This window comes from Malus sylvestris, chromosome 3 (genome assembly GCF_916048215.2).
Source record: "Malus sylvestris chromosome 3, drMalSylv7.2, whole genome shotgun sequence".
Lineage (NCBI taxonomy): Eukaryota > Viridiplantae > Streptophyta > Magnoliopsida > Rosales > Rosaceae > Malus > Malus sylvestris.
In genome coordinates this window covers 33,903,592-33,929,093 of record NC_062262.1, presented here as the reverse complement: position 1 = coordinate 33,929,093, position 25,502 = coordinate 33,903,592, and the positions used below count along the sequence as shown (strand labels likewise).

At 34.9% G+C, this 25,502-nt stretch overlaps 2 protein-coding genes across 5 annotated transcripts; both read right to left on the bottom strand.

Annotated features, from left to right (window-relative positions):
- Positions 1 to 7,559: 7,559 nt before the first annotated feature.
- Positions 7,560 to 9,126, bottom strand: LOC126617214 (transcription elongation factor TFIIS-like). The gene is made up of 4 exons (XM_050285246.1): positions 9,079 to 9,126; positions 8,692 to 8,842; positions 8,248 to 8,601; positions 7,560 to 8,159 (listed from the first exon to the last, which is right to left on the bottom strand). Exons 1-4 carry the CDS (start codon positions 9,124 to 9,126, stop codon positions 7,819 to 7,821), a joined length of 894 nt encoding a protein of 297 aa, XP_050141203.1. The 3' UTR covers positions 7,560 to 7,818.
- Positions 9,127 to 9,590: 464 nt separating this feature from the next.
- LOC126614723 (ARM REPEAT PROTEIN INTERACTING WITH ABF2-like) lies at positions 9,591 to 12,643 on the bottom strand. 4 transcript variants are annotated; one of them, XM_050282368.1, is made up of 10 exons: positions 12,285 to 12,643; positions 11,999 to 12,153; positions 11,532 to 11,704; positions 11,331 to 11,451; positions 11,170 to 11,247; positions 10,975 to 11,069; positions 10,807 to 10,882; positions 10,602 to 10,709; positions 10,035 to 10,163; positions 9,591 to 9,953 (listed from the first exon to the last, which is right to left on the bottom strand). In XM_050282368.1, exons 1-10 carry the CDS (start codon positions 12,544 to 12,546, stop codon positions 9,867 to 9,869), a joined length of 1,284 nt encoding a protein of 427 aa, XP_050138325.1. In that variant the 5' UTR covers positions 12,547 to 12,643; the 3' UTR covers positions 9,591 to 9,866. The 4 variants fall into 4 exon arrangements, with proteins under 4 accessions (XP_050138325.1, XP_050138327.1, XP_050138326.1 ...); XM_050282370.1 differs by lacking the exon at positions 9,591 to 9,953 and adding an exon at positions 10,350 to 10,397 and having other exon boundaries at positions 10,034 to 10,163; XM_050282369.1 differs by lacking the exons at positions 9,591 to 9,953; positions 10,035 to 10,163 and adding an exon at positions 10,208 to 10,397.
- Positions 12,644 to 25,502: the final 12,859 nt, after the last annotated feature.

Sequence of the window (25,502 nt, the reverse complement as noted above, 5' to 3'; positions counted from 1 at the left end):
TTTTGGTTAATTTGAACCCCATGCCGCCGCACCCCACGGTTCGTATCTACCCATTTCAAGCTCAAATCCCATGATTTTTGAGGTGTAAGAGGAGAAGGGAAGGTTATGGAGGGGTTTACAATAGTTAATTTGGTGTAATTCACCGGAAAAGGACTAAATTTCGTCGTACAAAGGCAAGGAAACCCGACCGGGTCGGGTCCGGCCACCTGGGTCACGGGATCCTCCGTTCCCCCCATTCTCTCCTTTTTCCTCCTTTCTCTCTTCTCTCATTGGTCACCTCTCATCCTCCCTTTTTCTGATTAGCCCAACTCTCCCTCCTTTCTCTCCTTTATCTTCCATCTCCACCGCCTAACTTTTCTTACTTTCAATCTGGGCCACACACGTGGCCTTCCAGATTTAGCTCCAAAAATCTGGAGCATTCTAGTAATGGTAAATTTATAATTGTATCCCCGACTTTAAACGTTAATAACTTCTTCGTTCTAACTCCGTTTCACGAACGGTTTGCGCCTACGCGTTCGTGAGGTCGAGCTCTATTCAAAAATATAATTTTTGACCTCGAAAGGTCTACGTATTTTAAATAAATAAGGTACAAACGTTAAACCTCGTAACTAGTTTAATTTAAAACTAAGCTTACACAAATTATTATAAATTCTTGAAAAATCATATAAAAGCTCAATAATATTCTTGATTTAATTCTTCATAATCATAAATCGATTTATTTTCGATTTTCTCCACATATTTATATATTTAAAATTTCCAGGGTATTACACATTTTAATTATCGAAATTACATTTCATTAAAGGTTATGAATTATGGGTTTGATTCGAGTAGTTTGGGGCCTATTTTGGAGCCCTGAAGCTCCAAAAACGTGGGATTCTTTATGGCTGGGCAGATATTCCAAGTTAGAACTGGAATGTAATTCCTAGTTATCTTATTCTATTATATTTTCTAGTTTTTAGAAGTCATTTTCTAAGAACGATTTTAATTTGTAGTAGTATAAATAACGCTTATTAGCCATCAGCGTTAATGCATTATTTTGGAGAACTTCAGACTTTTTACCTACAAGGTGTTTTCAATCATTTTTCTAGTTAATGATATTTTCTTTAATTTTTATTATGATTGTTCGTGACTAGTCCTTTTGCTAGGAGGAGGCCACGAGCCTTAGCATGATTATGTGATTTTATTAATTTGCTTATGAATGGATGCATGCTTTGACACACCCCGACCGAGGTCGAAGCATGCTGGCCGTCACGTGAGGGTGACGTAGCCATGTGCACAGTGCGGAAGCAATAAAGATAATTATACGAATAAATAAAAACCAAAGTTACTAAAGTGCACTAATAAACCGAAAGTGTTAGGAGTGAGATACCAAAGTAAATACTCCTAATCAGAGCATAGAGAGTCTAGGTGCAGTCCAGTAGGACGAGTACTAATAATACAGTACCAGGAATGTCCTACTATTATTTAGATATGTCAGAACCGCCGAAGTCCTCAAAGCCACCAACAACAAGCTTACCTAAAACTTGAAGGGGCGCAAAACAGAAAACGTGAGTAGGCAAAAACAAATGTTTTACAAAACCATTTCATTTCTCAATAATTCTAACCCCTCGCCGTAAAACATGTATAATTTTCCCAGAATTAGAATATAAGCATATGCGTAAATATATATAAATATATCAATTCAAATCATGCTTCTCATATTCATAATCATAAGTATGACATGCCAAGATATAACAGAGTAAGTAATTTAGGTAAGAAAAAATTTATGGAAAATATAACATATTAGCCGGAACCCTTATGGAAGTATGTACGACTGCATTCATAGCTCAATATTCAAATCTAGCCGGAGTCACTACAATGACCTATACGCCATTCTACTGCACACGAGTCGGAACCAATGAAAAAGTCTGTTCGACAGGACTGGAGGTAATATAAATATTCTCAATACTACTCTCTCAAAATAGCTGGGCGATAAATCGCTAGTCACCTACAAGTCGGAACCACCTATGATGGTCTGTACGACAAGACTGTGCACCTAAATTGGATCCAATGTGAGCATATGGTGCGGGATGTGACATTATAAGCAGGCATGTGCCATATCTCTGGCTAAATAACAATCACCCTAGGTGTAGTTTTATGAGCTCAACGTTATTCAATCACATGCCAGTAATCAATAATTCTCATAACCAAACATAACTCACCTGGTACTTACCTGAGCGTCCACAGCACCACAAGCATGTATATATGCAACCAATTCAACTCATATACGAAATATAAATTTATATGCATGGCATTCAAGGTATACTTTCATTTAAACGCATTTTCTGGGAAAATAACAAGCATATACATATATACTTAAAACCAAAAGCCCACTCACTGGTACGTCGAAGGGTCGTAACCCCTGAGTCGCCCTTGAACGCGCTCGTCCTCGGGATAAGTCTCACCTATATGCGAATTAACTGAATAAACGTTAATTTAAAGCACATTGACAAAACTAGCTAATAACTTCTCATACAATACTCAAATGTGGTGTTTGAATATACCAATGTGATCTACACAACCTCACGAATATCCCCATATTTTTAGAAAAAATTTCCGACCAACCACGCGTTGGCCAAGGCACGGCCAAACGCACCGCCCACGCGCAGGCACACTGACAGTTGCAGTAACGGCGTTAGGGAATATTCCGTCTAAAAACTAACGGCACACTGACAGTTGCAGTAACTGGTTAGCATATTCCGTCAAAATTGACGGAATATACTCATTCTTCCTCGACGAGTCACCGGATGCCGGCGACTGTTCGCCGGTTTCTGGAAAAATTTCTAACCCTTATTTCTCCCTCATTTCAACACCAAACTTAATGAAATTTGAACCATTTTAAAGATCTCACCAAGACGAATCAAACCATACTGAGTTGAGCCCTGAAATCGCCGGAAACCCGCCAGAAAAAAGCCTCGATAATCCGGGCAAACTTAAAACTCGTCGTTCTCGCTATTCCGACGTCCAAAATCATCCAACGAACCACTGCTAGACTCGTGAGGACCTCCTTAAGCTACCTATAAGCTTGAAATCTCCAAAACATGAGATTTTACGTTTGCATGAATAGTACCTCAAATCGAAGGTTATAGTTTCTTGGGATTTTCACATTTTCAAGTCCTAAAATGACATATATGAACTCAGGGACAAGTAAGGAGTTCAAATCTTACCTTCTTAACGTCGATCGATGCTTGAAGTGCGAGTATGGTGTTCGTCCGTACATGAGGGAAGGAGAGAAAGAGTGAGTCCAAGGGATAGAGAGCACGGGAGAGAAGAGAGAGAAGGAGTTTTTGTGTGTGTGTGAGTGATCCACGTGGTCACCAACCAAAACCACAAAAACAATTTCCAATTTTTGTTCCAAAGATTAGGGAAATACAAGTTTGGACCAATACTTACATATATAACACATCACAACGCTCATATCCGAGGGTAAAATAGTCAATTCACGTCCTCGATAATTTATTTCGGGACAAGCTGTGACATGCTTGCTTTGAATTATTAATCACCGCGATTAAACTATCTAATTGTTTTAGTTATTCGCGACCATTAGGGTACTTAGACAATTAATTTGAAGCAATTTTTGTTGGAACATCACCCTGAAATTAATGAGGGTTTTCACAAAGCTTAATGAGTCTTGTATGTTTATATTTGATCTGAACATCACAAACAGGTTGCATGTTAGATATACGTTTTCACTTGAACATCACGAGGAAAATATGTATTAGGAAAACCTAACCTTCAAAGCATGTATGTGAAAATTCATAAGTAATTGATAGAATTGATCAATTTACAAAATTTGTGGCATCTATTCATATATAAGGTTTTTTTTTGTTGAAAAAAATCAATTAAAATTAAGATCGTTTTGTCAATCAATTGTAGATTACTTTCACTGAATCCGTTCATAGGTTTTTATACAGTTCGATGATTAAATGGGTTTAATTGATTTTTCCTTCTTCGATACAAATTTATTTGTCTAGAACAAATGTGAAAGTGGCAGATGGTCATCTATCGGCAAGCATGAAACTTTTATGTAAGCTCTTCCTTTACTCACGAGTCTTTATCTAGTTGAAAAGTTAGAGAATGTTCCAGTTTAATTTGATTCTCTTCAGAAGATGTGTCCTTATCTATTTGTGCTTGTCTAGATTACCAGAAGATGTTCTTCCTCATATTCAAACACTACCTAACGTCACCAAACTTTATCTAACGAGGGATACGCGTGGAAAATCATTTAGTTTTTTTTTTTATGTTGGATTCACAAAGCTTATTAACTTTAGGGATACTTTGGATGCGGTCCCTAATTCTTAACATTCTTTGATTAAAATCTTAATAGTATTCAAAGTTTGATCAAAGTCCCTTGACTTTGTACACCTCATTATATTACTATAATATTTATATTTTTATAGTTTTGACATTAATTGTTTGATATTTTATGAGATTTATAATCCTATAAATTTAAAATCTCTCATTATAATACTATTAGAAACGGTTACAATTAAAAAAATTCAAACATTTTGATTGAATAAATGGATAAAAACTATGTAAAAATAAGAAATAATAAATGGCAAAAGAATGTATCCATAGTGTTAAAAAAATTGGTACATTTCCCATATAACAAAGTGGTACATTAATAAAGAAGAATGGGTACATTATAAATAAATTATGATACAGATAAAAGATTAAAAAATTATGAGTACAAATGAATTTTTAAAAAATATAGGCGCTAAAAGAAATTAATACATGGGTACAAAATAAAACTAAAAAGAAAATACTACAAATTTAAAAAAAAAAATGTTGCAAATTAAAAGTGGGTACAAACTAAAAATATAAATATATGATACAAAGTTTAGGCATAAAACATAAATATACCATATGTAATTTTTCTATCATTGATTAAATATACAATGTCACGTGACGGTATACACATGGGTACAAACACAAATAAAACTTTAAAAAATATGGGCACAAAAAGAAACTAATATATGGGTACAAATTAAAAATGAAAAGAAAATTGGTACAAATTAAAAAATATTTGCAAATTAAAAATAGGTACAAAAAATAAAAATATATGATAAAAATTTTAGCCATAAATATAAATATACTAATTGTAACATTTTTAACACTAAAGGAATATATTTAAAAATAAAAATATTTTATTATTCAAATAATTAATGATGTTATTAATACCCAAGGACCTTGATAAAAAATTGAAAATGAATAGGATTTTAATTAATGGAGTAACAAAAAGAAGAATGTGAACCTAATTTTCCCTTAACGTTATCAGTAGACCATTTCCCTCACTTGAATGTGATCACCATAAAAGGGGTGATGCCAACGTCACAGAAGCTTTTGGTTGTTGCTTGTAGGGTGTTAAGGCCATTATCGAGCATCTTTCATGTCTCCCAACAATTGTATTTTCTAGGTGTTATCATGAGCTCGTAGAGCAAATATGCTAAGACGGAGGCTTGGATCGTTTAAGGCCTGATATAGCAGTGCAACTTATCTTGAAGCTTAGATTTCATCCCATCTTAGCCTATTATTGGAAGGAAATATCAACTTAATCACAATCATATCAATTAGTGTCCCACCATGATATCAATTTATGTTTGCCTTAATAGGTTTTTCCATTAGTCAGTTATATTAGCGTCTAAGACTTCACGATTCTTACTTTATTAGGGTTTTTACAAAATTACTTGTCAATCAAGTAATCTCAATAATATCGCGTTGACATTCACAACATGATCTCATTGATTTCACAACGACATCTTACACATATACATAGTAATCCCTAATCGAGCTCTAATCTTTCTTAGATGGTGACATTGAAGGTTTTCGTTTCGACGTTTGCAAATCAAATCGGATTCATCATGCATTTTTTTAGTGGGTTTTCACAACAACACAAGAATATAAACAAAAGATTAGAATCCGTTTGAAGAATTTAAAAGAAAAATCTTTAGAAGCTTTTTTGTACCTCGTATTTTGTCTAATTCAATGCATAGACAAGACTTTCACATAATAAACATGAATAAGTTGAGGTTTTACCATAAAATTAATTGGAATATGGAACATAGTCTAACTACTTATAAGCACATGAGAGGTCCGTATTTTCCCCAGCGTGGGATTTACTGTCAACACGTCCCCTCACGTGTAGCGACTTTTTAAGCCTAATATGTGGACAACACAAATCAAGTGACGTCGAGGACATGTGGATGGTGGACTTCACACATGGCCAACCTACTCTCAATGACAATATGAGAAGTAGTCGAACTATTTATAAGCACATGCGAGATCCCTCCATGGGATACACTCTCAACAAAACATGCTAATTTTACATACAAAGTTTATCCCTGCCATTCGATTCATCATTTCCTTGTTTTTATATGCAAATACTCTCTTCTCTTGCGTATGGAATTTTGGTCAACTTTATCAAAATGCTTTTTGACAAACTAAAGAACGTGACAAATGATCAACAGCGAGAGAGAGAGAGAGAGAGAGAGAGAGTTTGTATGAATCTCCGTGTAATGGCCAAGAATGATCCAATTGGTAATTACAATGTTCCACCATAGAGTTTGTCTTAACTACTCAAATATCCTGATAAAAATAAAATGGCTCAAATTAGTACTGGAGTGGGCTTTGTATTCCAAAAGTCTAAGCAGTGCTCTTGTTTTTTTTTTTTTTGGAAGTCAGCAGTGCTCTTGTTTTTTCCTCCTTCAGGTACTTATGTAGTGTTTCATGTGTCTTGTATTCTGTAAGATTTGATCAGCTACAGTTCGTAATTTATCAGTTTCCTTTTTTTAATGAAGTCGCTTTATATGTTTTGGTGCACCATTATTCGAGTAGGGCAATTTAAAATATACGGTCATGTTAGAAAAAGAAATAAAAATTTAGTCTAAGGTAACTGTTAAACTATAGTTAGTCTATTCATTTGATCTCCAAGCAGGCATACTTGCCTTGCAAGTAATACAACACAATCACATGTACTATAATTAATTGGTAATGCTAGGGAGATTAAATTTGTGTATCACCAATAAAAATAAGCACGTTTATTAACGCTTAAGTAATAAACCAATCATTAACTTTCATGTCCTTTAATTTCAAAAATTGTCTATAAATTTAGTCTTCCTAGCATTATCCATAATTAATATCACAAACGTAATGAAGGTTTGTTACCATTTAGAAACAAGAAAGAGCTACATGTTTTCAATGGACATCGATATGGTCAGGACAGGGTAACATTATATGTCAATTGTAAACAAAAAAAAGGATTTGGGGGTCTTTTCTTGTTGCTATATACAAGAATGCTCTTGGTTGCATAACAAGTATCAAGAACAAGTGGCTATGAAACATAAATACGCGGACGAGATATCACAAATTAATATGTTCATCTTTACAAAAAGGTTAAGTAGAAGTTATGGACTTGAGTTAGTTGTCGAAAACGTAAGGAAACACTCATATCTTTAACGAAACAACATTGTGCCACAAAAATAGTTCAAGAGAAAAGCTCAAGCAAAACCCCCGAATCTCAATTTCCACTAAAACAGGTTCCATTTGCCACAACACACACACGCATATATAATGTCCTTACACGAAAAGTAGAACAACACTTGATAAAGCATAATAACGAAATATATACCATACTAGGGACGACAAAATACTCTGAAGATGAAACATTTGTCTGACCAAGTGCGAGAAAAACAACCACGAAAGAAGCACACAGAGGTAGCTCCAAGAAGAGACTTCCTACCAGAACACACAGCCTGAATTCCAGGGGATTGATCAGTCGTTTTATATCAAGATATCAGGGTCGTCCTCCGGCCACGTGTTCAACTGTTGCATTTCGGCTAGGGACATGTTGGCCAACATCTCTGGCGTGATCTCCCCAAGAAGAACTTGTCTGCGCAAATCTTTGTTCCAAGCGTGGTTAATAAGAGTTATTAGAAGTGAATACTTATAAGCCACTGGTTCCAACGTTTCATCGGGACCCCAGTGTTTAAACAGCGCAGCCTCCACTTGAGTAGCAACTTTACAAGGGTCAGATGCATTGACAGAATCCATATATCTTTCATCAACTTCCTCAGACACCTTGGACAAACCACCGGCAATACAAAGCCTTAGAACACACCGCTCTGTTTTGACAGTTTCAGAAAACAAAGCTAGCACTAAAATCAAACTTAAAAAGAAAAAAAAGGGAGAGATTGGGGCCGAATCAATCACCTCGGGAGGGAGGCAGCAAGATTTGCCGTGAGTTTGCTGGATACTTCTGCCGCAGTTCGGCTATGGGCATGTTGAGCAACATCTCTGGCGTGATCTCTCCAAAAAGAACTTGTCTGCGCAAATCTTTGTTGCGCCAAAGAGTATCTAACAGAACTGGACGCTTTACTACCAATGGTTTGTCATCGGGACGCGAGTGTTCAAATTGAAAAAGCGCAGCCTCCACTTGAGCAGCAACTTTAGAAGGGTCAGATGCCTTGAAAGAAACCTTATATCTTTCATAATCTTCCTCAGACAAGAGGGACAAAGCTCGCGCAATGCAGTCCCTTATACGATCCCGTCCTGTCGTGACAGTTTCTGAAAAACAAAGCTAACATTATAATCAAAGTAAATAATTACAAAAAGAAAAAGAGAGGGGGAGAGAGAGATTGGGGGCGAATCAGTCACCTAGGGAGACAGGCGCTGGCGTAAATTGTGCAGGAGTTACACCTCTTCCTATGGGGATATCAATCAGCCATGGCACTCTCTCTCTGAGGTTGGGACATTGTAAAGGGGTGTATTCAAATTGAAATTTAAAAAAAAAAATCCAAATTAAATCCTACGTATAGAACCAGATTTCATGTTTATAGATTAAGAAACCAAACAGATGCTTGCTAAGCTAACCAACTGTGGTAGAACCAGCACTAAAAAAGGGATAAAAGTAGCATTAGAATCTTACCATGTGGTGGGTAGATCTCTTGGTTTATCTCAAGAGTACCTGTAGCAAAATATGAGAGGGAGGGAGGGAGATGCAGGGGAAAGAGAAAGAATATTGTTTGGTGTGTAAATTGGTACGATTTCTCTTGAAGACATACTGTCGCCGGCAGTGAGAGGCGTGTTCATGGCAGAGGTGTGATGATTCTGTGCAAGGGCACATGCTTTTACCGTTTCATAACAAAGTGGGAGAGAGGAAGGGAGAGGAGAGAGAGGACTAGGGTGATGCATACCCTAATAAAGGTATTTTTCTTTTCCATTTAAACATGTTAGTAATTACTAATTAGTTTTCTTGTAAACCACGGGCAAGGATCTAATCCTTGGTTAGCAAGAAAACTAATTACTAACAAGTTTAAATGGAAAAGAAAAATACCTTTATTATTAGGGTATGCAGCACCCTAGTCCTCTCTCTCCTCTCCCTTCCTCTCTCCCACTTTGTTATGAAACGGTAAAAGCCTATGCCCTTGCACATAATCATCACACCCCTACCATGAACACGTCTCTCACTGCCGGCGACAATATGTCTTCAAGAGAAATGGTACCAATTTACACACCAAACAGTATTCTTTCTCTCTCTCTCTCCCCTTTTCCTTCCCCTGCATCTCTCTCCCTCCCCCTCTCTCTCATTTTTTTTTCTTTAATTTTGCTACAGGTACTCTTGAGATGAACCAAGAGATCTACCCATAAGATTCTAATGCTACTCTTATCCCTTTTTTCAATGCTGGTTCTACCACAGTTGGCTAGCTTAGCAATGAAATCTAGTTCTATACGTAGGATTTAATTTGGATTTTTTTTTTTAAATTTCAACAATAAATTTAAGGGCAGACGCCAAACCTTGATATCAAGTAGACAACTGTATAAAGGTTCTTTTAAAAGGGGAAAATTACTTGAGCAACGAATTCTCCATCTTGAAGTTTCTGAACACCTCCAAACTTAATTATGGTTGCAGTGTTATCCTGCGAAAGAAATCTCACTTCTTAAATGATACATTGAGTAAAACTGCATGCACTACAAACTGAACTGAAGCAGGGAGATACCTCATTATCTGCAAGATCATATAGACAAAACACAGCATTGTGTTGAAGAGATATGTTTTGTGAACCAAGAAGCTCGATTAGAGGCATGATACCACCATTTTGAGCAATGCCAGCTTGGTTATGTATTTCCTAATAAGAATCATTGAGGAATCCAGTAAGCTGTATATTCCTTTGAAAAATTAACCACCACTTAAACAAAGTAAAATAATCTAATGACAGAGCACACAAAATTGACAAATAACCACATGCCAGTAACCATTTATGATGAAGAAACAATATAGCCAATAAGAGATTTAACACTAGTACAAAAAAAACCTTGCATTACAAGTAGACGTGCCTATGATACTGCAGCCTTTCCCTTTCCTAAAAGTACAAAACAATCCGAAAGTACCATAACACTATTAGGGTTCCTATCAAAGATACATTATACAAAAACAAAAGTAAAAATGAGTTCTGGGATTGTTTAACAACCAGCCGCTATTGCTAGTATGATACTTGCAACTGCCTTATTATGCTTTTATACATATATGCACTAAAGAATCGAAAATGAATAAAAGTAAAGCTAACCTGTGCCAACCTCCCAAGCGTAAAGGCAGACATCTCCTTAACCTGTGCATCAGGTGACTTAAGCATCTCAATTAATGGTTTTAAAGCACCCCTCTGAACAATATGTTCCTGCATTGACCGCACAGTTATAACATCAAACAAAATCATCTTACGAAAAGAGGATGAGGGTAAAAAACACAAGTTTAACCAAAATGGTTTATTTTACCTTGCAATCTGTATCAGTTGCAGCAAACTGACCAAGTAATAAAGCAGCTTCTCTTTGGCTCTCCGTACAGTCGGAACTGTCAATAAAGAAATGAACAAGGGAGATGTCATTGTTTGAAAACAGCAACAACATGATTGTTCAAGGAAAAAGTACAAAGTTCAGAATCACCTGAGCAATCCAATAATAGGTTGTAAAGCACCAGCAAGAAGTACTAATTTCTTGATGTGTGGGGATGAGTGGACAAGATTGCCTATTACACCAACCTGATAAACCCCACAAAATTTCAGCAAGAGCTTACAGAACAATGAGGTCCGAACTCTCAAAATACGAGAGAAGAAATATTAAGTATATCTCAAAGCTCACCGCTTCAAAGGACATCACAGGATCCTCAGATTGAAGCATTAGTACCAGGGTAGGCAAAGCACCGCACTCTACTACAATCTGGAATTTTGCAATCCAAATCAGCTAAATACTAAAGATTCCTAAATCAGTTATGTAAAATCTCATAAGGAAAACTTAAATACCTGATTTTTGTTTTCATCATTTTTAAATGCCAGAGTCCGAAGGGCACCTGCAGCCGCTATCTGTACCTTTGTGTTGAAGAAGTTAAGCAGTTCAACAAGAGGAGGGATTCCACCTTCAATCCTGAAAGTCCAAAGATAAAAAAAGAGGTAAGTACCGAGACTTCCCTAATATGAGACTCGGGAGAGGAGATGCAAACAGACCTGACAAGGTTCTTAGTGTTGCCATTTTCATGGGCAATGTGAGCAATTGTATCACAAGCTCTCCTGATCACAGCATCAGGTGCCGGTGATTCACTTCCCCGCTTGTGCCTTTTTAACAGATCAACAAGATGTGGTAAAGCTCCGGCATCAACCACGAGTTGTTGATACTCCAGCTATATAACATAAACACAGATACAGAACAAAACCCATCAAATAAGAGCACACAAACTGAGATTAAACCAATTTTTTTCAGCATCCAAATCAAGAAAAAGCTACCCACTAAGAGATCAAACATTTGTATTGCAGTGAAGGTATTGTTTTTACAGAATCATAATCTTAATTAATGCCCCAAATATTTACAATCCTCATAAGATTTACCATAACAAAAAATTTCTTACAAATGGATACAAAGAACAGGCAAAACCAATTTAGTTACCGTACTAATGTAATAAAGGTGTTAAATTTACCTTAATGGCAATAAGTCCCAGGGCATAAGCACAGTATTTCTCGACCTCGTGCTCGTAAGGGATCGGACAGTTTCGGCCGTCAGCCGCCGGCGCCCGCAGATGCTTAACCAGAGCCGGAACAGCTCCACAGTCCACCAAGATGTCCACGAGCTCCTCTGCATCCAAATTACCAAAAAATACTTAAGCTCCAAACAATCTCACAAGATTTCGATCAGATTAAAGATGAAAAAACAAGTAAACTCCAATAACACCCGCCAAAAATAGAAGAAAACGGTGGGTACGCTACCTTCCTTGGCGGTGAGAGCGAGGCCATGGGCGGCCTGCTTGGCGAGTAGGCGGTCGGATTGGGCAGACGAGAATTTGGACTCCAGAATCTGAACCTGCTCGCGAACCCGAACGACGAGATCTGGGCGATCGTCTTGCGGTTCGACCACGGGCGGGACTTTCCGGTCCGGTTCACCCTCAACCCTTTCTTCTCTGAAGTCTTCTTCGAGCTTCCGCTTCAAGCCTCTTTTGGTAGTGACGGCTCGCGTCTGAGAGCGTTCCATGACGGATGGCAGAAATGGTAAATTTGGAGAGGCGTCGGGGATGGTTCGGGAATAAAAGTGTGGCGGATGGGATTTTCAGAAGTAAATCTGGGGTGGAGCTTAAATATCACACCGTTAATTTCTCATCTCCCGCCGAAATATAATTTCAGAGACTTATTACAAATTTCTGCTCCCGCCAATGTAAATTTGCGTTTGGTTTTTATTTGATTTTACTATTTGGGCCTCGTGTTTTCGAAAATCTTGTATTTTTCTTCTTGGGCTTCCGTAAAATGGGAGTGACTTGGGCCTATTAAGGTAAATTGAGCTACGCTTTATATTTGGTTGTTGGGTCTATTTAGACAAGTACTAGCCCCTCATTTTGGGGCAACTTTTGGTAAGATTTGGAACAACCACCACCAAGTCTTATGTCACTATTTATAGTCGGTTGTATAAATCTTAGAATGTTGCTGTGTTCGATTTTACACTTTTATTATGCTTTGGTAACCATTTGTAATTTTAGCTTTTTACTTTTTCTGATTAACATATGCGAAAATGATTAATAAGACAGAAGGGTGAGACGGTGAGTAAGAAACAAAAACTAATAATTAAAACAAAATTTTGAAAATGAAAACAACTTAAAATAGTTTTAGTTTTCATTTTGTATATATCTCTCACGCCATCCTTCCTTAACTCTTCTATATCATCATTTCTCTAATATAGTTTTCTCTGTATTTCTAACACAAAAATAAAAACGTAAATTGATAAATAAAATGGTTATTAAGCGAATCCTTAACGAATCTTGCTTTTTAGGGGTTTTTGAATGACATTAATAACTAGTGGGGAAATGTTCTTGTTGATGGCACTAACATTATAGGTAAATTGGCAAGGGAATTGTTATTAGCACTCCAAAAATCTTATTTGGCACTCCAAACTTTTTATAATTAGAAAGAAAAATGCACTTTGTGAGGAGTGTAGAATGAGATTTTCGAAGTGTTAATAACAGTTCCCATTGGCAATATCAACATTATTGACAACGTGTCAATACGTTATTTATGTCATGTGAAAGCTATTACGGTGGTGAAAAGATACAAACATAGTGAGACTTTTGCTATAGTAATAGAGATTCTTGATAACACTTCCAGGTCGTAGTTTTCCTTCTTTTTTTGTTTCATTCAATAACAAACGTCCATGGTTTCAGCTCGGTTAATTCTCAAATATCCTATAATTGTGTGTCATTAAATCGAATGAAAACTAATGAAAATAGCTTGAAAACTTTGAGTTTTAACGATAAGGACAAAATAAAGGGTAAAGTGAATAGTATCATATTTGACTTTTTAGTCTAAAAATATGGTATTTTGTTAAAGTGAACAGTACCGCGGGCTTTTCGTTAAAACTCCCTTAAATCAAACGATCATTTGATATTGATGATGGAAGAGCCATACAGCATAGGGGTTTTGTTGGGATATAAAAAAAAAAAAAACAAAGTGTGCAGTGCCAGAATGATATAATAGTAAAGAGTACACTCGTAATGTACTGGCAATGGAAGGTGTAGTGAGTCTCGGCGGTGCAAAGTAACAAGTAAACAAAAGAGTGAAGAAGCTTCCCAAGTGGTTTTCAATAGATTGCATCAACATCATCAACAAGAACACGACCTCCATCTCTCCCCTTCAGATTCCCTCTCTCACAGCTAAGCCAGAGAGCCAGCCATTCCTACATGCACACACATATAAATATATACATAGTTTTTAACTTCGTGTAAAAAATGGACAGATTCACTCTGAATTTCACTCTTTAGAGTCTAAAGATCAGATAATCTAAACAATTAAAATTAAATTCGACAGTCTCCATTAACTCAGTCTACTACCCCATCTCACACAACTTAAGGACTCCAAATTCTCTTTCACACAAACCAAGAGCTCAAATTTCTTAGTACTTAGACTCTGAACACTAAGATCCGAAGAGAATCAAAATTAACGCAAAACTCAACAGTTTTGTCCTTCTCCCATTCTCCAACACATAAATGACCTTCTTCATCTACACAACATGGGCTAGGGCAGGTGTTTTGTCCTCGAATAATAATAAAATTATAATTGAATCCAAATCGTACAAATGAGATTTTTTTTTATTTGATCTTCTCACTATTACGTAATTTTATATGTTTGTTAATATTAGAATACTTATTTTATTATATTAAATTTGTAAATTAATTGGTTAAGAGAATTAACCTAATTACACAAAGTTTCAAGTTCGTTTCTCTTTCTAAATATCGTTAATATAGAATAATATATGATCTTTTAATTAATATCATATAGATATTTAATATATTGTTCATATCAAAGCACATCAATTTATAATTTTATATGATGATGTGACGATATGACGATCAAATTAAAAAAGATTTCATGTCACACAATACTATACTAATGCACGTGTAAAATGACCATGCCTGTCATATGAGAAGTCGAGTGGAGCAGGTTACACCATCGATGAGTCATATACAAGATTATGTGTAACAGTGTAAGCATCCATTTCCACATCACGGTAATGCTAAACATATTTTACAAAAGTCTCACATGCCATGCAACTAGAGTTCTAAACGAGTTGAGCCAAACCGAATATTATTGTGCTTAAATTTGATTTGTTTAATTATTTTTTATCTCTAGCTAGACTTCGCTTTTATGCAAGCCAAGCACAAATGAGTTTAAAAATTTCAGCCTAATGCAAGCTCGACTTGTTTCGAGCTGATATACAGCCCTACACGCATATGTTATTTCGTGACAAGTTTTTCACGTGAGTATATGTACTATTGAGTACATGTATACTTAACGGAATTCTTTAACAAGAGGGATCCTCATTTAAAAAAAAATGACAATACCAGCTTGACCGTTAGATTTGACTTTAATGAAATAGTGTGGTTGAGATTGTGTGGCATGTGATTTAATCTCAATTACACAATTTCATTAAAACCAATCCAACGATTAAGAGGGTGTTCCTCTTTTATTTTTTAAATGAGAATCCCTCTTGTTAAAGGGCCTGATATACTTAACTGTAGGGGCAGGTAACTCAATTGGCCAGTACAATAGTATATAGTACTACTGCTAGATGTGCCTGCATTTGTAGTTGTTGGGATCTCTCTCTCTCTCTCTCTCTCTCTCTCTCTCTCTCTCTCTCTCTCTCTCTCTCTCAATAATCCTACCAATCTTATGTTAATTTAGCTAATTCAAATCATTTAACTAAAACTAAACTTTAATTAGGCATTGATTAAGTTTAATAAAATCTGTCCTTGAGATCCAAAGAACATCTTTCGAGGGGTGAGCTAGCTAGCAATATGCTTCACGGGGCTCATACACGTACGTTCCTACACAGTCCACAATCGATTCCATTAACAGAAGTATTAAATCTTAAGTAATCTCTATTAATTAATTTATAAAGTAATTTAAATTAATTACTTTAAGGTCAATGGTTCTGACTGAATTAAATGCCAATTCCATTCGTGTGCGTGTGACCAAGGAGGACTTGTTTGACTAAATTAAGTTGCAAGTCAAACAACAATTTTATGCAGAGTAAGGACGCAAGAGTTCGTGAAACATACTAAGTAGGTGGTAGGAAAAACGCTAACAATCTTCTTATTTGAACTTGCTAACTCTTTTTCTTAGTTTTTTTTTTTTGTCACATTCTACATTATTACACATGATTTTTGCCTTTCATTTTCAAGGTTACATTTAATTTAAAGATCCAGTCTATCAAAAATTAGTTAAATTTTAAAATTATGTAGTCATCTAGCAGTTATTTAATAAATAAACGAAGTATATTATTTAACTAAATATGAAAAATTTTACAATTCGAATTTTAGCATTTTATGATTTAGTTAGTTTCTTGCAAAATTGTTCTTTAAAGAGTAAATTAAAAATATATAAGATTTTGTTTTGAAGAAACTGAAATTTTTCTCCATCTGATATCCTTTTAGTATGTTATTGGAAATTTCCTTCCTTATATCCTTTTCTTTTCAGTATTAGTTATTGGAACTTTCCAAAGGAAAGCACCATTAATATTACATACGAGGAACATCGTATGAGTATGATGGTGATCAGCCATGCACACGTGTGGCAAGTGGCTTGCTTAGAATAAATAGAGTTTTAGCGAAAAGTTTTCGGTACTATTCACTTTAACGAAAAATCACATTTTTACACTAAAAAGTCAATCCTGATACTATTCACTTTACCCTTTATTTTGTCCTTATCATTAAAATTCAAAGTTTTTAATTCATTTTCATTAGTTTTCCTTAAAATAAAAGCATGAAGCCACGAACCCTAACAAACCAAGATCCAAATTCACTCAAAAAAAAAAGAACCAAATTAACACGAGATGCAATACATCCTCTATAAAATATACTAAAAAATCAGTAATATTGTAACAAGGAAACAAAAGCGTCACTATTAAACAATCATGAAAGCTTTTCTGGATTTTAGTTGGTACTTGCAGTGAGAGATTCCAACATCCACAGAAAACTCTGAAGCATGCCCCAGAGAGCCATACATGGTGCAGCCCATGACAATTAATATGCCTATGTATTAAACATATTGTTGGTGGCTTTTCATCTTTTAAAGTCATGTTCTAATTAGATGTTTAGAAACTATAATTTTTACATTATGTTTGGATGAGGGAAATGAACTTAGAATTTGGATAAAAATCAAAATTTATAAATTGACATGCATCAATTCTTTTGTTTGGATTGATAAACATAGAAATTTAGAATTTCCGCGTGAAAACAAAACTTGGAATTTGGGATCTCCAATTCTCAAATTTAAATTTCATGTAAATAGGTGTCGTTTCCCAATTTCTATGATTGAGAGTTTAAAAATAACAAATTCCGTATTCAATTCCATTGTTCCCTTAGGTTAACCAAACAAGAAAATTCACAAATTCTAGAAAATAAAATCCCGTCATTTCAATTACTGTCATTTTAAAATGCCTTACACTATGTTTGAATGAAGAAATTTAAGATTATTAAGAAATTTTAAAACGATTGAAATTGAAATGACGGAATTTTATTTTCTAGAATTTGTAATTTTTTTTGTTTGGTTAACCTAAAAGAACAATGAAATTGAATACATATTTTGTTATTTTTAAACCCTCAATCATAGAAATTAGGAAATGAAACTTATTTACATGGAATTTAAACTTGGGAATTGGAGGTCCCAAATTCCAAGTTTTTTTCCACATGGAAATTCTAAATTTCTATATTTATGAATCTAAATAAGGGAATTTGTGCATGTCAATTTATAAATTCTAACTTTAGTCGAAATTTCAAGTTTATTTCCCTCATCCAAACATAGTGTTAGTAATCTTAAATTTCTTCATCCAAACATAGTGTCAGTATTAAATATTTATCCTATCAATTACTGTACTTTCCCTGTTTCAAGGGATCCTTGTGTACTCAAAAGGAAGCCAATTTAGTGAATTATATTCAATCTAAGAAGAGAGTGAGTTTTCTCCTCCTTAAATCAAGTGTGAGGCTTGGTCGTGTCGAGTGAATCCACAATTAGCGACGTGAGTGATTCCGTTACCTCTGGTTGAGTGATTCACAAGTTATCATCCCTCGTCTACATAGACTCTTGGGTTCTTTACTGCGTCAAGTGGTATCAGAGCGGGTTTTTCGATTTTTTATCAGAAATCCTGGTGGAAGCGATGCACATATCATCTGAGTTCGTCCTCAAAGTTGACTCAGTTATGGTGACTTCTATCTAGAGAGTGATACATCACTGGAAAGCCGTGGAAGTCTAGTTTCCAACACAACAAACAGTGTGTCAATCCAAGCTTTCTACATAAACTTATTAGCAAAATACTGAAGGGGGTGTGGTTGTGCGCGAAAATCTGCAAACGTCATTTCTTCCAAAGAACAGAGGATATACAAGCATCTTGCTCCCATGGATGAGAATCAGGTATCAGTAATTAATGTGAGTTAAATATTGTCGGAAAAGAATTTGTGTTCTTCTCAAAGAGTTGATTGGAATTTGCCTCCTATATATGATGAGCATTCAGATGATGGATACCTGATGATTCCTACCAAAGAGGGTTACTACAAGAAAATTTGTTCAGGATGTTACACCTCCCACCACTACACGAGGAGTCTTGAGCCACGAGAAAATCTTAGGACTATAGTTTTTCATATTATTCCAATAAAAGAAGACAAATCCTGGTTGGAAGATGATTTCAAATGTTGGTTGCACTACTACTTTGAAAATCTGGTTCGCTGTGGCATGTATTGACTCATTGTTTGCTCTTGTGAAGATATTACTGATCCAAGTTGTTGATACTCAATTCCTTTGAGAGCTCAAAGGGTTCAAATCTTGGACAGGTCGAAAGTCCAAATTCAAACAAAAATTAAAATTAAAAAAAAAAATTTGAACTCGAGGACGAGTTTGTTTGAGAAGAGGAGTATGGTTCAACCCATGACAATTAATATGGCTTATGTATTAAACATGTTGTTGGTGGCTTTTCATCTTCCAAAGTCATGTTCTAATTAGATGTCTAGAAAGTATAATCTTTAGTATTAAATATTTATCCTATTAATTATTGTACTCTTCCTATTTAAAGGGGTCCTTATGTACTCAAAAGGAAGTCAATTTAGTGAATTATAATCAATATATAATCTATGAAAGAGTGAGTTTTATTCTCCTTAAATCAAGTGTGTGAATTTGTCGTGTCGAGTGAATCTACGATTAGCTAGCGACGTGAATGATTCTGTTACCTCTGGTTGAGTGATTCCCAGGTTATCATCCTCGTCTCCAGAGACTCTTGGGTTCTCTACTGCGTCACATACCGATCGACCACTTCTTTTGGAAATTCTTTTGGATGATAATCCTAGCTAATTTGTCTCGACTATGTCAAGTGGTTAAATATAAATCTGAATTCGTATGCATGCAGTTACTAACTTACTACGATGGGATAATTATTTGGAAAGGATGCTATCTCTACATTTGTCATCTGTGCATTCACGTGTATTTAGACAATTCTTGATCATTTGATTAATCTAAAGTAATTTAATCCGTTCATGTCAAATTTAAATTGAGGACGCCTTCACACCATATCACTTTGCGTCTCTCTGCCATTCTCCTCACCCTTCTCTCTTGCCGTCTTCTCCCCTCTTCTTTAAATCACAAAGAGAACTTCACATGGATGTTGTGTGGTTTCGTATGATGGATGCGTGAAAAGGGTGACTAATATCAGTTAATCCTACTAATTATGAAATGATTCTGAAACGTCATGGAAAGTTTGTGCTACTTTCGAAACTTGTAGTAGTTTTTTGAAAACCCAAAAAATATTAGGGGTTTATGTGTATTTAACCCTATCGCAATATATATATATATAGGGCTAAATTGGATTGTTCATCCCTGTGGTCATATGACACTTGCATGATGACCCCGTGGTGAAAAAACTAGGAATTAAACCCATGTGGTCTAGAATGTTAGCAAATTTAGTCCAAAAGTAAGATTTCTGTTAAAGGACGGTTAAAAGTTGGGGTAAAACTGTATTTTCAGTTCCAATTGACATTGAATTGGGGCTTTTTTTTAATTTAAAAAATTAAGCATTATTTTTTTTGTTAATTGTTATAAAAAAATTATTTATTTTAAATGTCAATTGGAACTGAAAATACGGTTTTACCTATACTTTTAACAGTCATTTAACAGAAATCTTACTTTTGGACTAAATTTGCTAACATTTTTTACCACAGGGGTTTAATTCCTAGTTTTTTCACCACGGGGGTCATCATGCAAGTTTCCTATGACCACGGGGATGAATAATCCAATTTGGCCTATATATAGTATTAACACCTCCTATAGGGTTCGAAAAAGAGAGATGTACACGTACGTGTGCATGGGATCTGGAAGCATGGAGGAATGGGCGGCGTTGTGTGATTTGGTTTGGTATAATAAGAGAGATCAGCTGATCCTATCATGGTGACGATCATTTTCCCTGGTTTTGTTTTGTTATTAATTTTGCAAAATATTGGCAACGATGAAAATATATTGACTCTAAGGGCACTAGCTCCTGTTAGTTCAGTAGTGATGAAGGTGAGTAAGGTTATGGGCTGGAAGTAAACTAGGTGATCTAGGGTTTGAAACCGCCAATATAATGGTTAATCTTACACAAGGTCCTATTACATGGATGTTATATATCATCAAGTATTGAACCTCGTATCAATTTTATGTATCGATGCTAGGGTTTCTAGGTTTTACATGAATATATATTATGTCTTCATTCACTTAATTGATTTCATATCTTCGTTGACTTAATTGATTTCATATATTTGTTGACTTAGTTGATTTCATATGTGTTTTTGAGAAAGATTTTCATTACAAAATGTATACCGTCATCTTAGTATTCTGTATTATTTAAGTTGTCTCTCCTTTTAGGGCAAACTTTATGTATTTGTGTCTAATCAATTATTTTCACACCCAAAGAAAAATGAAAGAAGAAAAGGACAATTGACATTATGCATGGGTGCGATGCACACCCACTTGACATATATAACTATGAAATTGACATTAGATTTAAGGGAATTTTAACGAAAAGCTATCGGTATTATTCACTTTAACGAAAAATTATATTTTTACATTAAACAATCAATCCTGGTACTATTCACTTTACCATTTATTTTGTCCTTATCGTTAAAATTCAAAGTTTTCAAGCAATTTTCATTAGTTTTCCTTAGATTTAAAGCAATCAAAGTCGATAGTACTAGTATTACATTTCTTCCTCCCTTATTTAGTAAGGGAAATATCTTAGAGTTGTTCTCTATTAGGAATTCAACGAGAAAAAAACAAAGTGCGGATTGTCGACTACTTGATGCTCTCTTCCTCTTCCTTTATTCGAGTTTTGGAACCAGTAACGTAAAAAAAATCTTACACAAGCGGAGTTAGTTGTTCACTAATAAAATAAACAATTACAATCAAGTTGAAATCATTAATTGGTAGCTCAAGAATTAAAGAAAAATGTAATGTAAATGTCAGAAGAAAAAAAGGTAAAAATCATATTTATTAGGTGTCCTTAGACACACGGAAAGATCTTAAATTGTCATACCGACTGAAGGGCTTTATGGGGTGGAGCCTTTAACATGACCTTAAATTGCTCTGATGCATAAAGACATGGAGATGGTGAAGCAAAATTAAATATAGTCCTAGATTTTTATGCCTCTTTATAACTAAATTGAAATAAACGTAGCAAAAGCTTGTACTTCAAGTTATTATTTAGAGCATTTGTTTATATCCTCGAGGTTCTATATATGTAACCTCCTCCTCCTCCTATCCAAAAAATGAAGAAGATAATATATATACATGAAGTTGATAGAATAAAAACTTTTTAAGGATTCTTTGTTCCACAAGTATTGTAATTAATTGTACTTTAGCATCCTAATCCTTGAAACCCAAGTTTTTGTGACGTATATATAACAGGGTTTACTGTATGAACGAAGTATAGTGCTATTCACACACCCATTTTTACCTCTTACGCACCCTTGTTAATTTTTTGTCATTGATATTCTTCAATTCGTTTAATCTGACAGTTGAAAATTGAGAGGGATGTGTGAAAAGTAAAAATGAGTGTGTAGATGGCACTATTCATGAATGAAATATGTCGAAATTCTTACTATAATTAAAGGAAAGGGGGAGTTTCGAACCCGAAAAGCATGGGTTGAACTACAGCTTGTTCTTCCCAAGCTTAATCATAAGCTTAAAGAATAATTAGTCAATTATTTTAATTAATTAAATAGTTTGGAGATTAAAATATTAAAAATGGCTCTCAATGCTTGGTCTGATGGAAATGGATATGATTCTTAATAGGAGCATAACTTGGGTCTTAATCAAACGGTTTCATCACTAAAAAGTTGAAAATTTACTCTCTTTCTTGGTATCTTAGGTCTTAATCAAATTGTCTCAAAGATCAATTGATCATTGCATGTATTGAACAAGATTGCCCACCAAACCACTTTAAGTTCAATCTCTTTCTTCCTTTTGAGCAAGGATGATATTAATCAAATCGATTTAATGCAAACCAATTCACATATCTCCATCTTAACGTAGGAACTTATCTCTAGTTGTGTAATAAGTACTTCTCTCATTCGACTGCTTTACCCTTATGTTATCTTTGCTCTAAATATTTGTAGTTATGGGTTGTAACCACTACTACGCACTCACTTTATTAGTTTAATTAAGTTCTAGTTTCGGTTTTAATTACTCACATTTTCTTACATCACTTGTACTTTGGTTACGTCACCTTCACGTGACGGCCAGCACGCCTTGATTTCCAATCGGAGTGTGTCACCAATCGCTTGAAGATAGACACAATATATATCTAATCTCTTATATGAAATAAGAAATATATATTAAGTGGAGACCTCATTCAAAATACATAAATAGAGGTAATGAATTATGACAAGCCAACGACCAAAATTAATAACCATTATGGGTGGTCCAATAGTTGGGAATGAATTTCATACTTGTATTTCACACGACACGTCTTGAGTTCGATTCATAGTGTTGGTGAATCACACGATGATAGCTAGAGGAAGGCTGAAATGCATTTGTGAGTCATCTCGTCCCTCAGAATGGTGGACTGTCGTGACGAAACAACCAACTAATCGGCTTTTTTAGAAAGAAAAAAAGACCAAAATTAATAATTTAATTATCAATACGATTATTAAATTGTTAAGAACATAAAGTGACCATTTTAACATATGGGTTATAAAGCCAAGAATCTGCTTTACTAAAAGAGGAAACAAACACTGTTAAATAATAAGCATTGATATGAAACCAATAACTTAAATGAATAAAAAGGAGATCCTACCAAAAAATTGTGTGATTTTTAACCATGCACGATTAAAAGTGAAAGAAAAGTGGAGTAGATGTGTGATGGGGTAGAATAATAATATATGGCAGAGGTGTTCTTCCATGTTACTTGCACAGTTTTGCTGGTGGAGAATAATGACCTTGTTTTTAAGGATCGATATATGTGATGAGTTTTTACCCTGTCAGTTTATAACAGATTTGAAGTTAACATGGAAAGTCAGAGCACAAAATATGATGCAAAACTACCAGTTTTTCTAGTGAGATGAATCGAGTTGTACGGCATCCAATGTCAAAGAGGGTGAAGGTTTTCCTATATGATGTCTATTTTCAGAGCTGGTTTTGAAAATTTGGGGGCTTCTGGGCGAAGCTTTTGAAGTGGAGCTCTAGAGTTTTCGATCCCATGATCTTTGTACATTGATATGTATAAAAAAGAATTCGCTAAATACATAAAAATGTCTATTTTTACATTAAATATCACTAAAAATTAATAGAAGAAAGATAAATAAATATTACTTAAATATTACACGCTTCGTGGTTTCAAGTCAATAAGAATAGATTTGAGTTGTTTGACGTATTACCTTTCATGTACAAAACAAGTTTGTTGTTTTTTATTCAATTAATTATATAAAACAACTAAATCTTACAAATGTTGGGCTTAACTGCTCCACTCAATGAGCTATTGTATTTAGGCAAAAACTTAAAGTATGTAAACTTCTTATTTGAATTGACACAAAATTTATAAAATTAATCTTTATAAATATATAATAAAAATTTTTGGGGACCACCCCGAAGTGGAGGCCTTAGGCGGCCGTCTTCTCCTCGTACCTCAGGATTGGCCTTGTCTATCTTTCTTGTCATGTAAACGACAATGAGAATCTTCCATTTCACTAGGAGCATATATTATATTAGAGATTTATAGAAGAATATGCTTTTATACAAATATGTGTCTATCATTATCATCACGTTACAGTAACACCTGATAATCTTTCACTAACTTGCAACTTGCAAAAAGAGGTTAGCAACCATGACGATGGAAGTACAAAATAAATATTGCTCAATGTAATTTTTCTATGGTACGTACTTATCCTACCTAGAAAGGAAAAAAGCATTGAGCCACGTAATTTGGATTCTTCAACTTGTTTGGTACACACGAAACAAATCATGAAACAAAATGAGGTTAAGCAGTGAGTTAAAAAGAAAGGACTTTTTAATTAATTGTGGAGGCCCGAACGGCCAGGGATGAGGAATCGCCCTAAGACATGAGAGATTTTCAGTGTAATCGGTACACGGGATGGTATATCACGCGTCATTAAACAAATTGTAGGATATGTGTGCTAAAAAGTTAATAACTTAAAAAATAAAATTTCCCACCGTTCCTATTAAAACACGCGGTTTTAATATGTGTGCTAAAAATTTCTCCTAAGATATGAGAAATTTTTCATTGTGACCGGAACACGGAGGGTACATCACGTGTTTTTATATAAGTGGTAGGAAATTTTATTTTTTAAGTTATAAACTTTTTAACAAACATATCCTACTAATTGTAAAATAACACGTGATATTATCCCGTGTATCGATCACATTGAAAAATTTCTCCTGATATATGACTCACTTGCCAAACTTGTCGGCCTCAGGTCGTTTCTGAAACACAACTCATACGAAAAGCAGCACGTATTAGGAGCCACCCTCGTTAGCCAATTTCAAGCCGCCATGCAGCCAACCTTATATCTTTTTTTATTTTCTCTTTTATTTTTCGAATATTTGTGTTCTCTCAATTTCTAACACCACTCTTTATTAATTCGACGATACAGGCGCCTTGTGAGTCTGTGACTATACAATTTCCACTGTTCGTGTATTATATTATATGTGTAATTAGCATAGAAAGATCAGCCCGTAGACCTGGCAAACAGATTTTGTTTGTTGTGTTAGTGTCGTACTTGTTATTTTAACGAGTCGTTTGTGTTAAACTTGTCATCTTAAATTATTCCTAACAGATGAGTTGATAAGGATAAGATTCGCTAGCGGATTGTGTCCTTTTGTGTTGGGTAACGGGTCATCATAACGTTAAATTTGTATGTATCATTTGTAAAGTGTAATTGACCTGTTAACATCTAGAATCGCAACGAATGA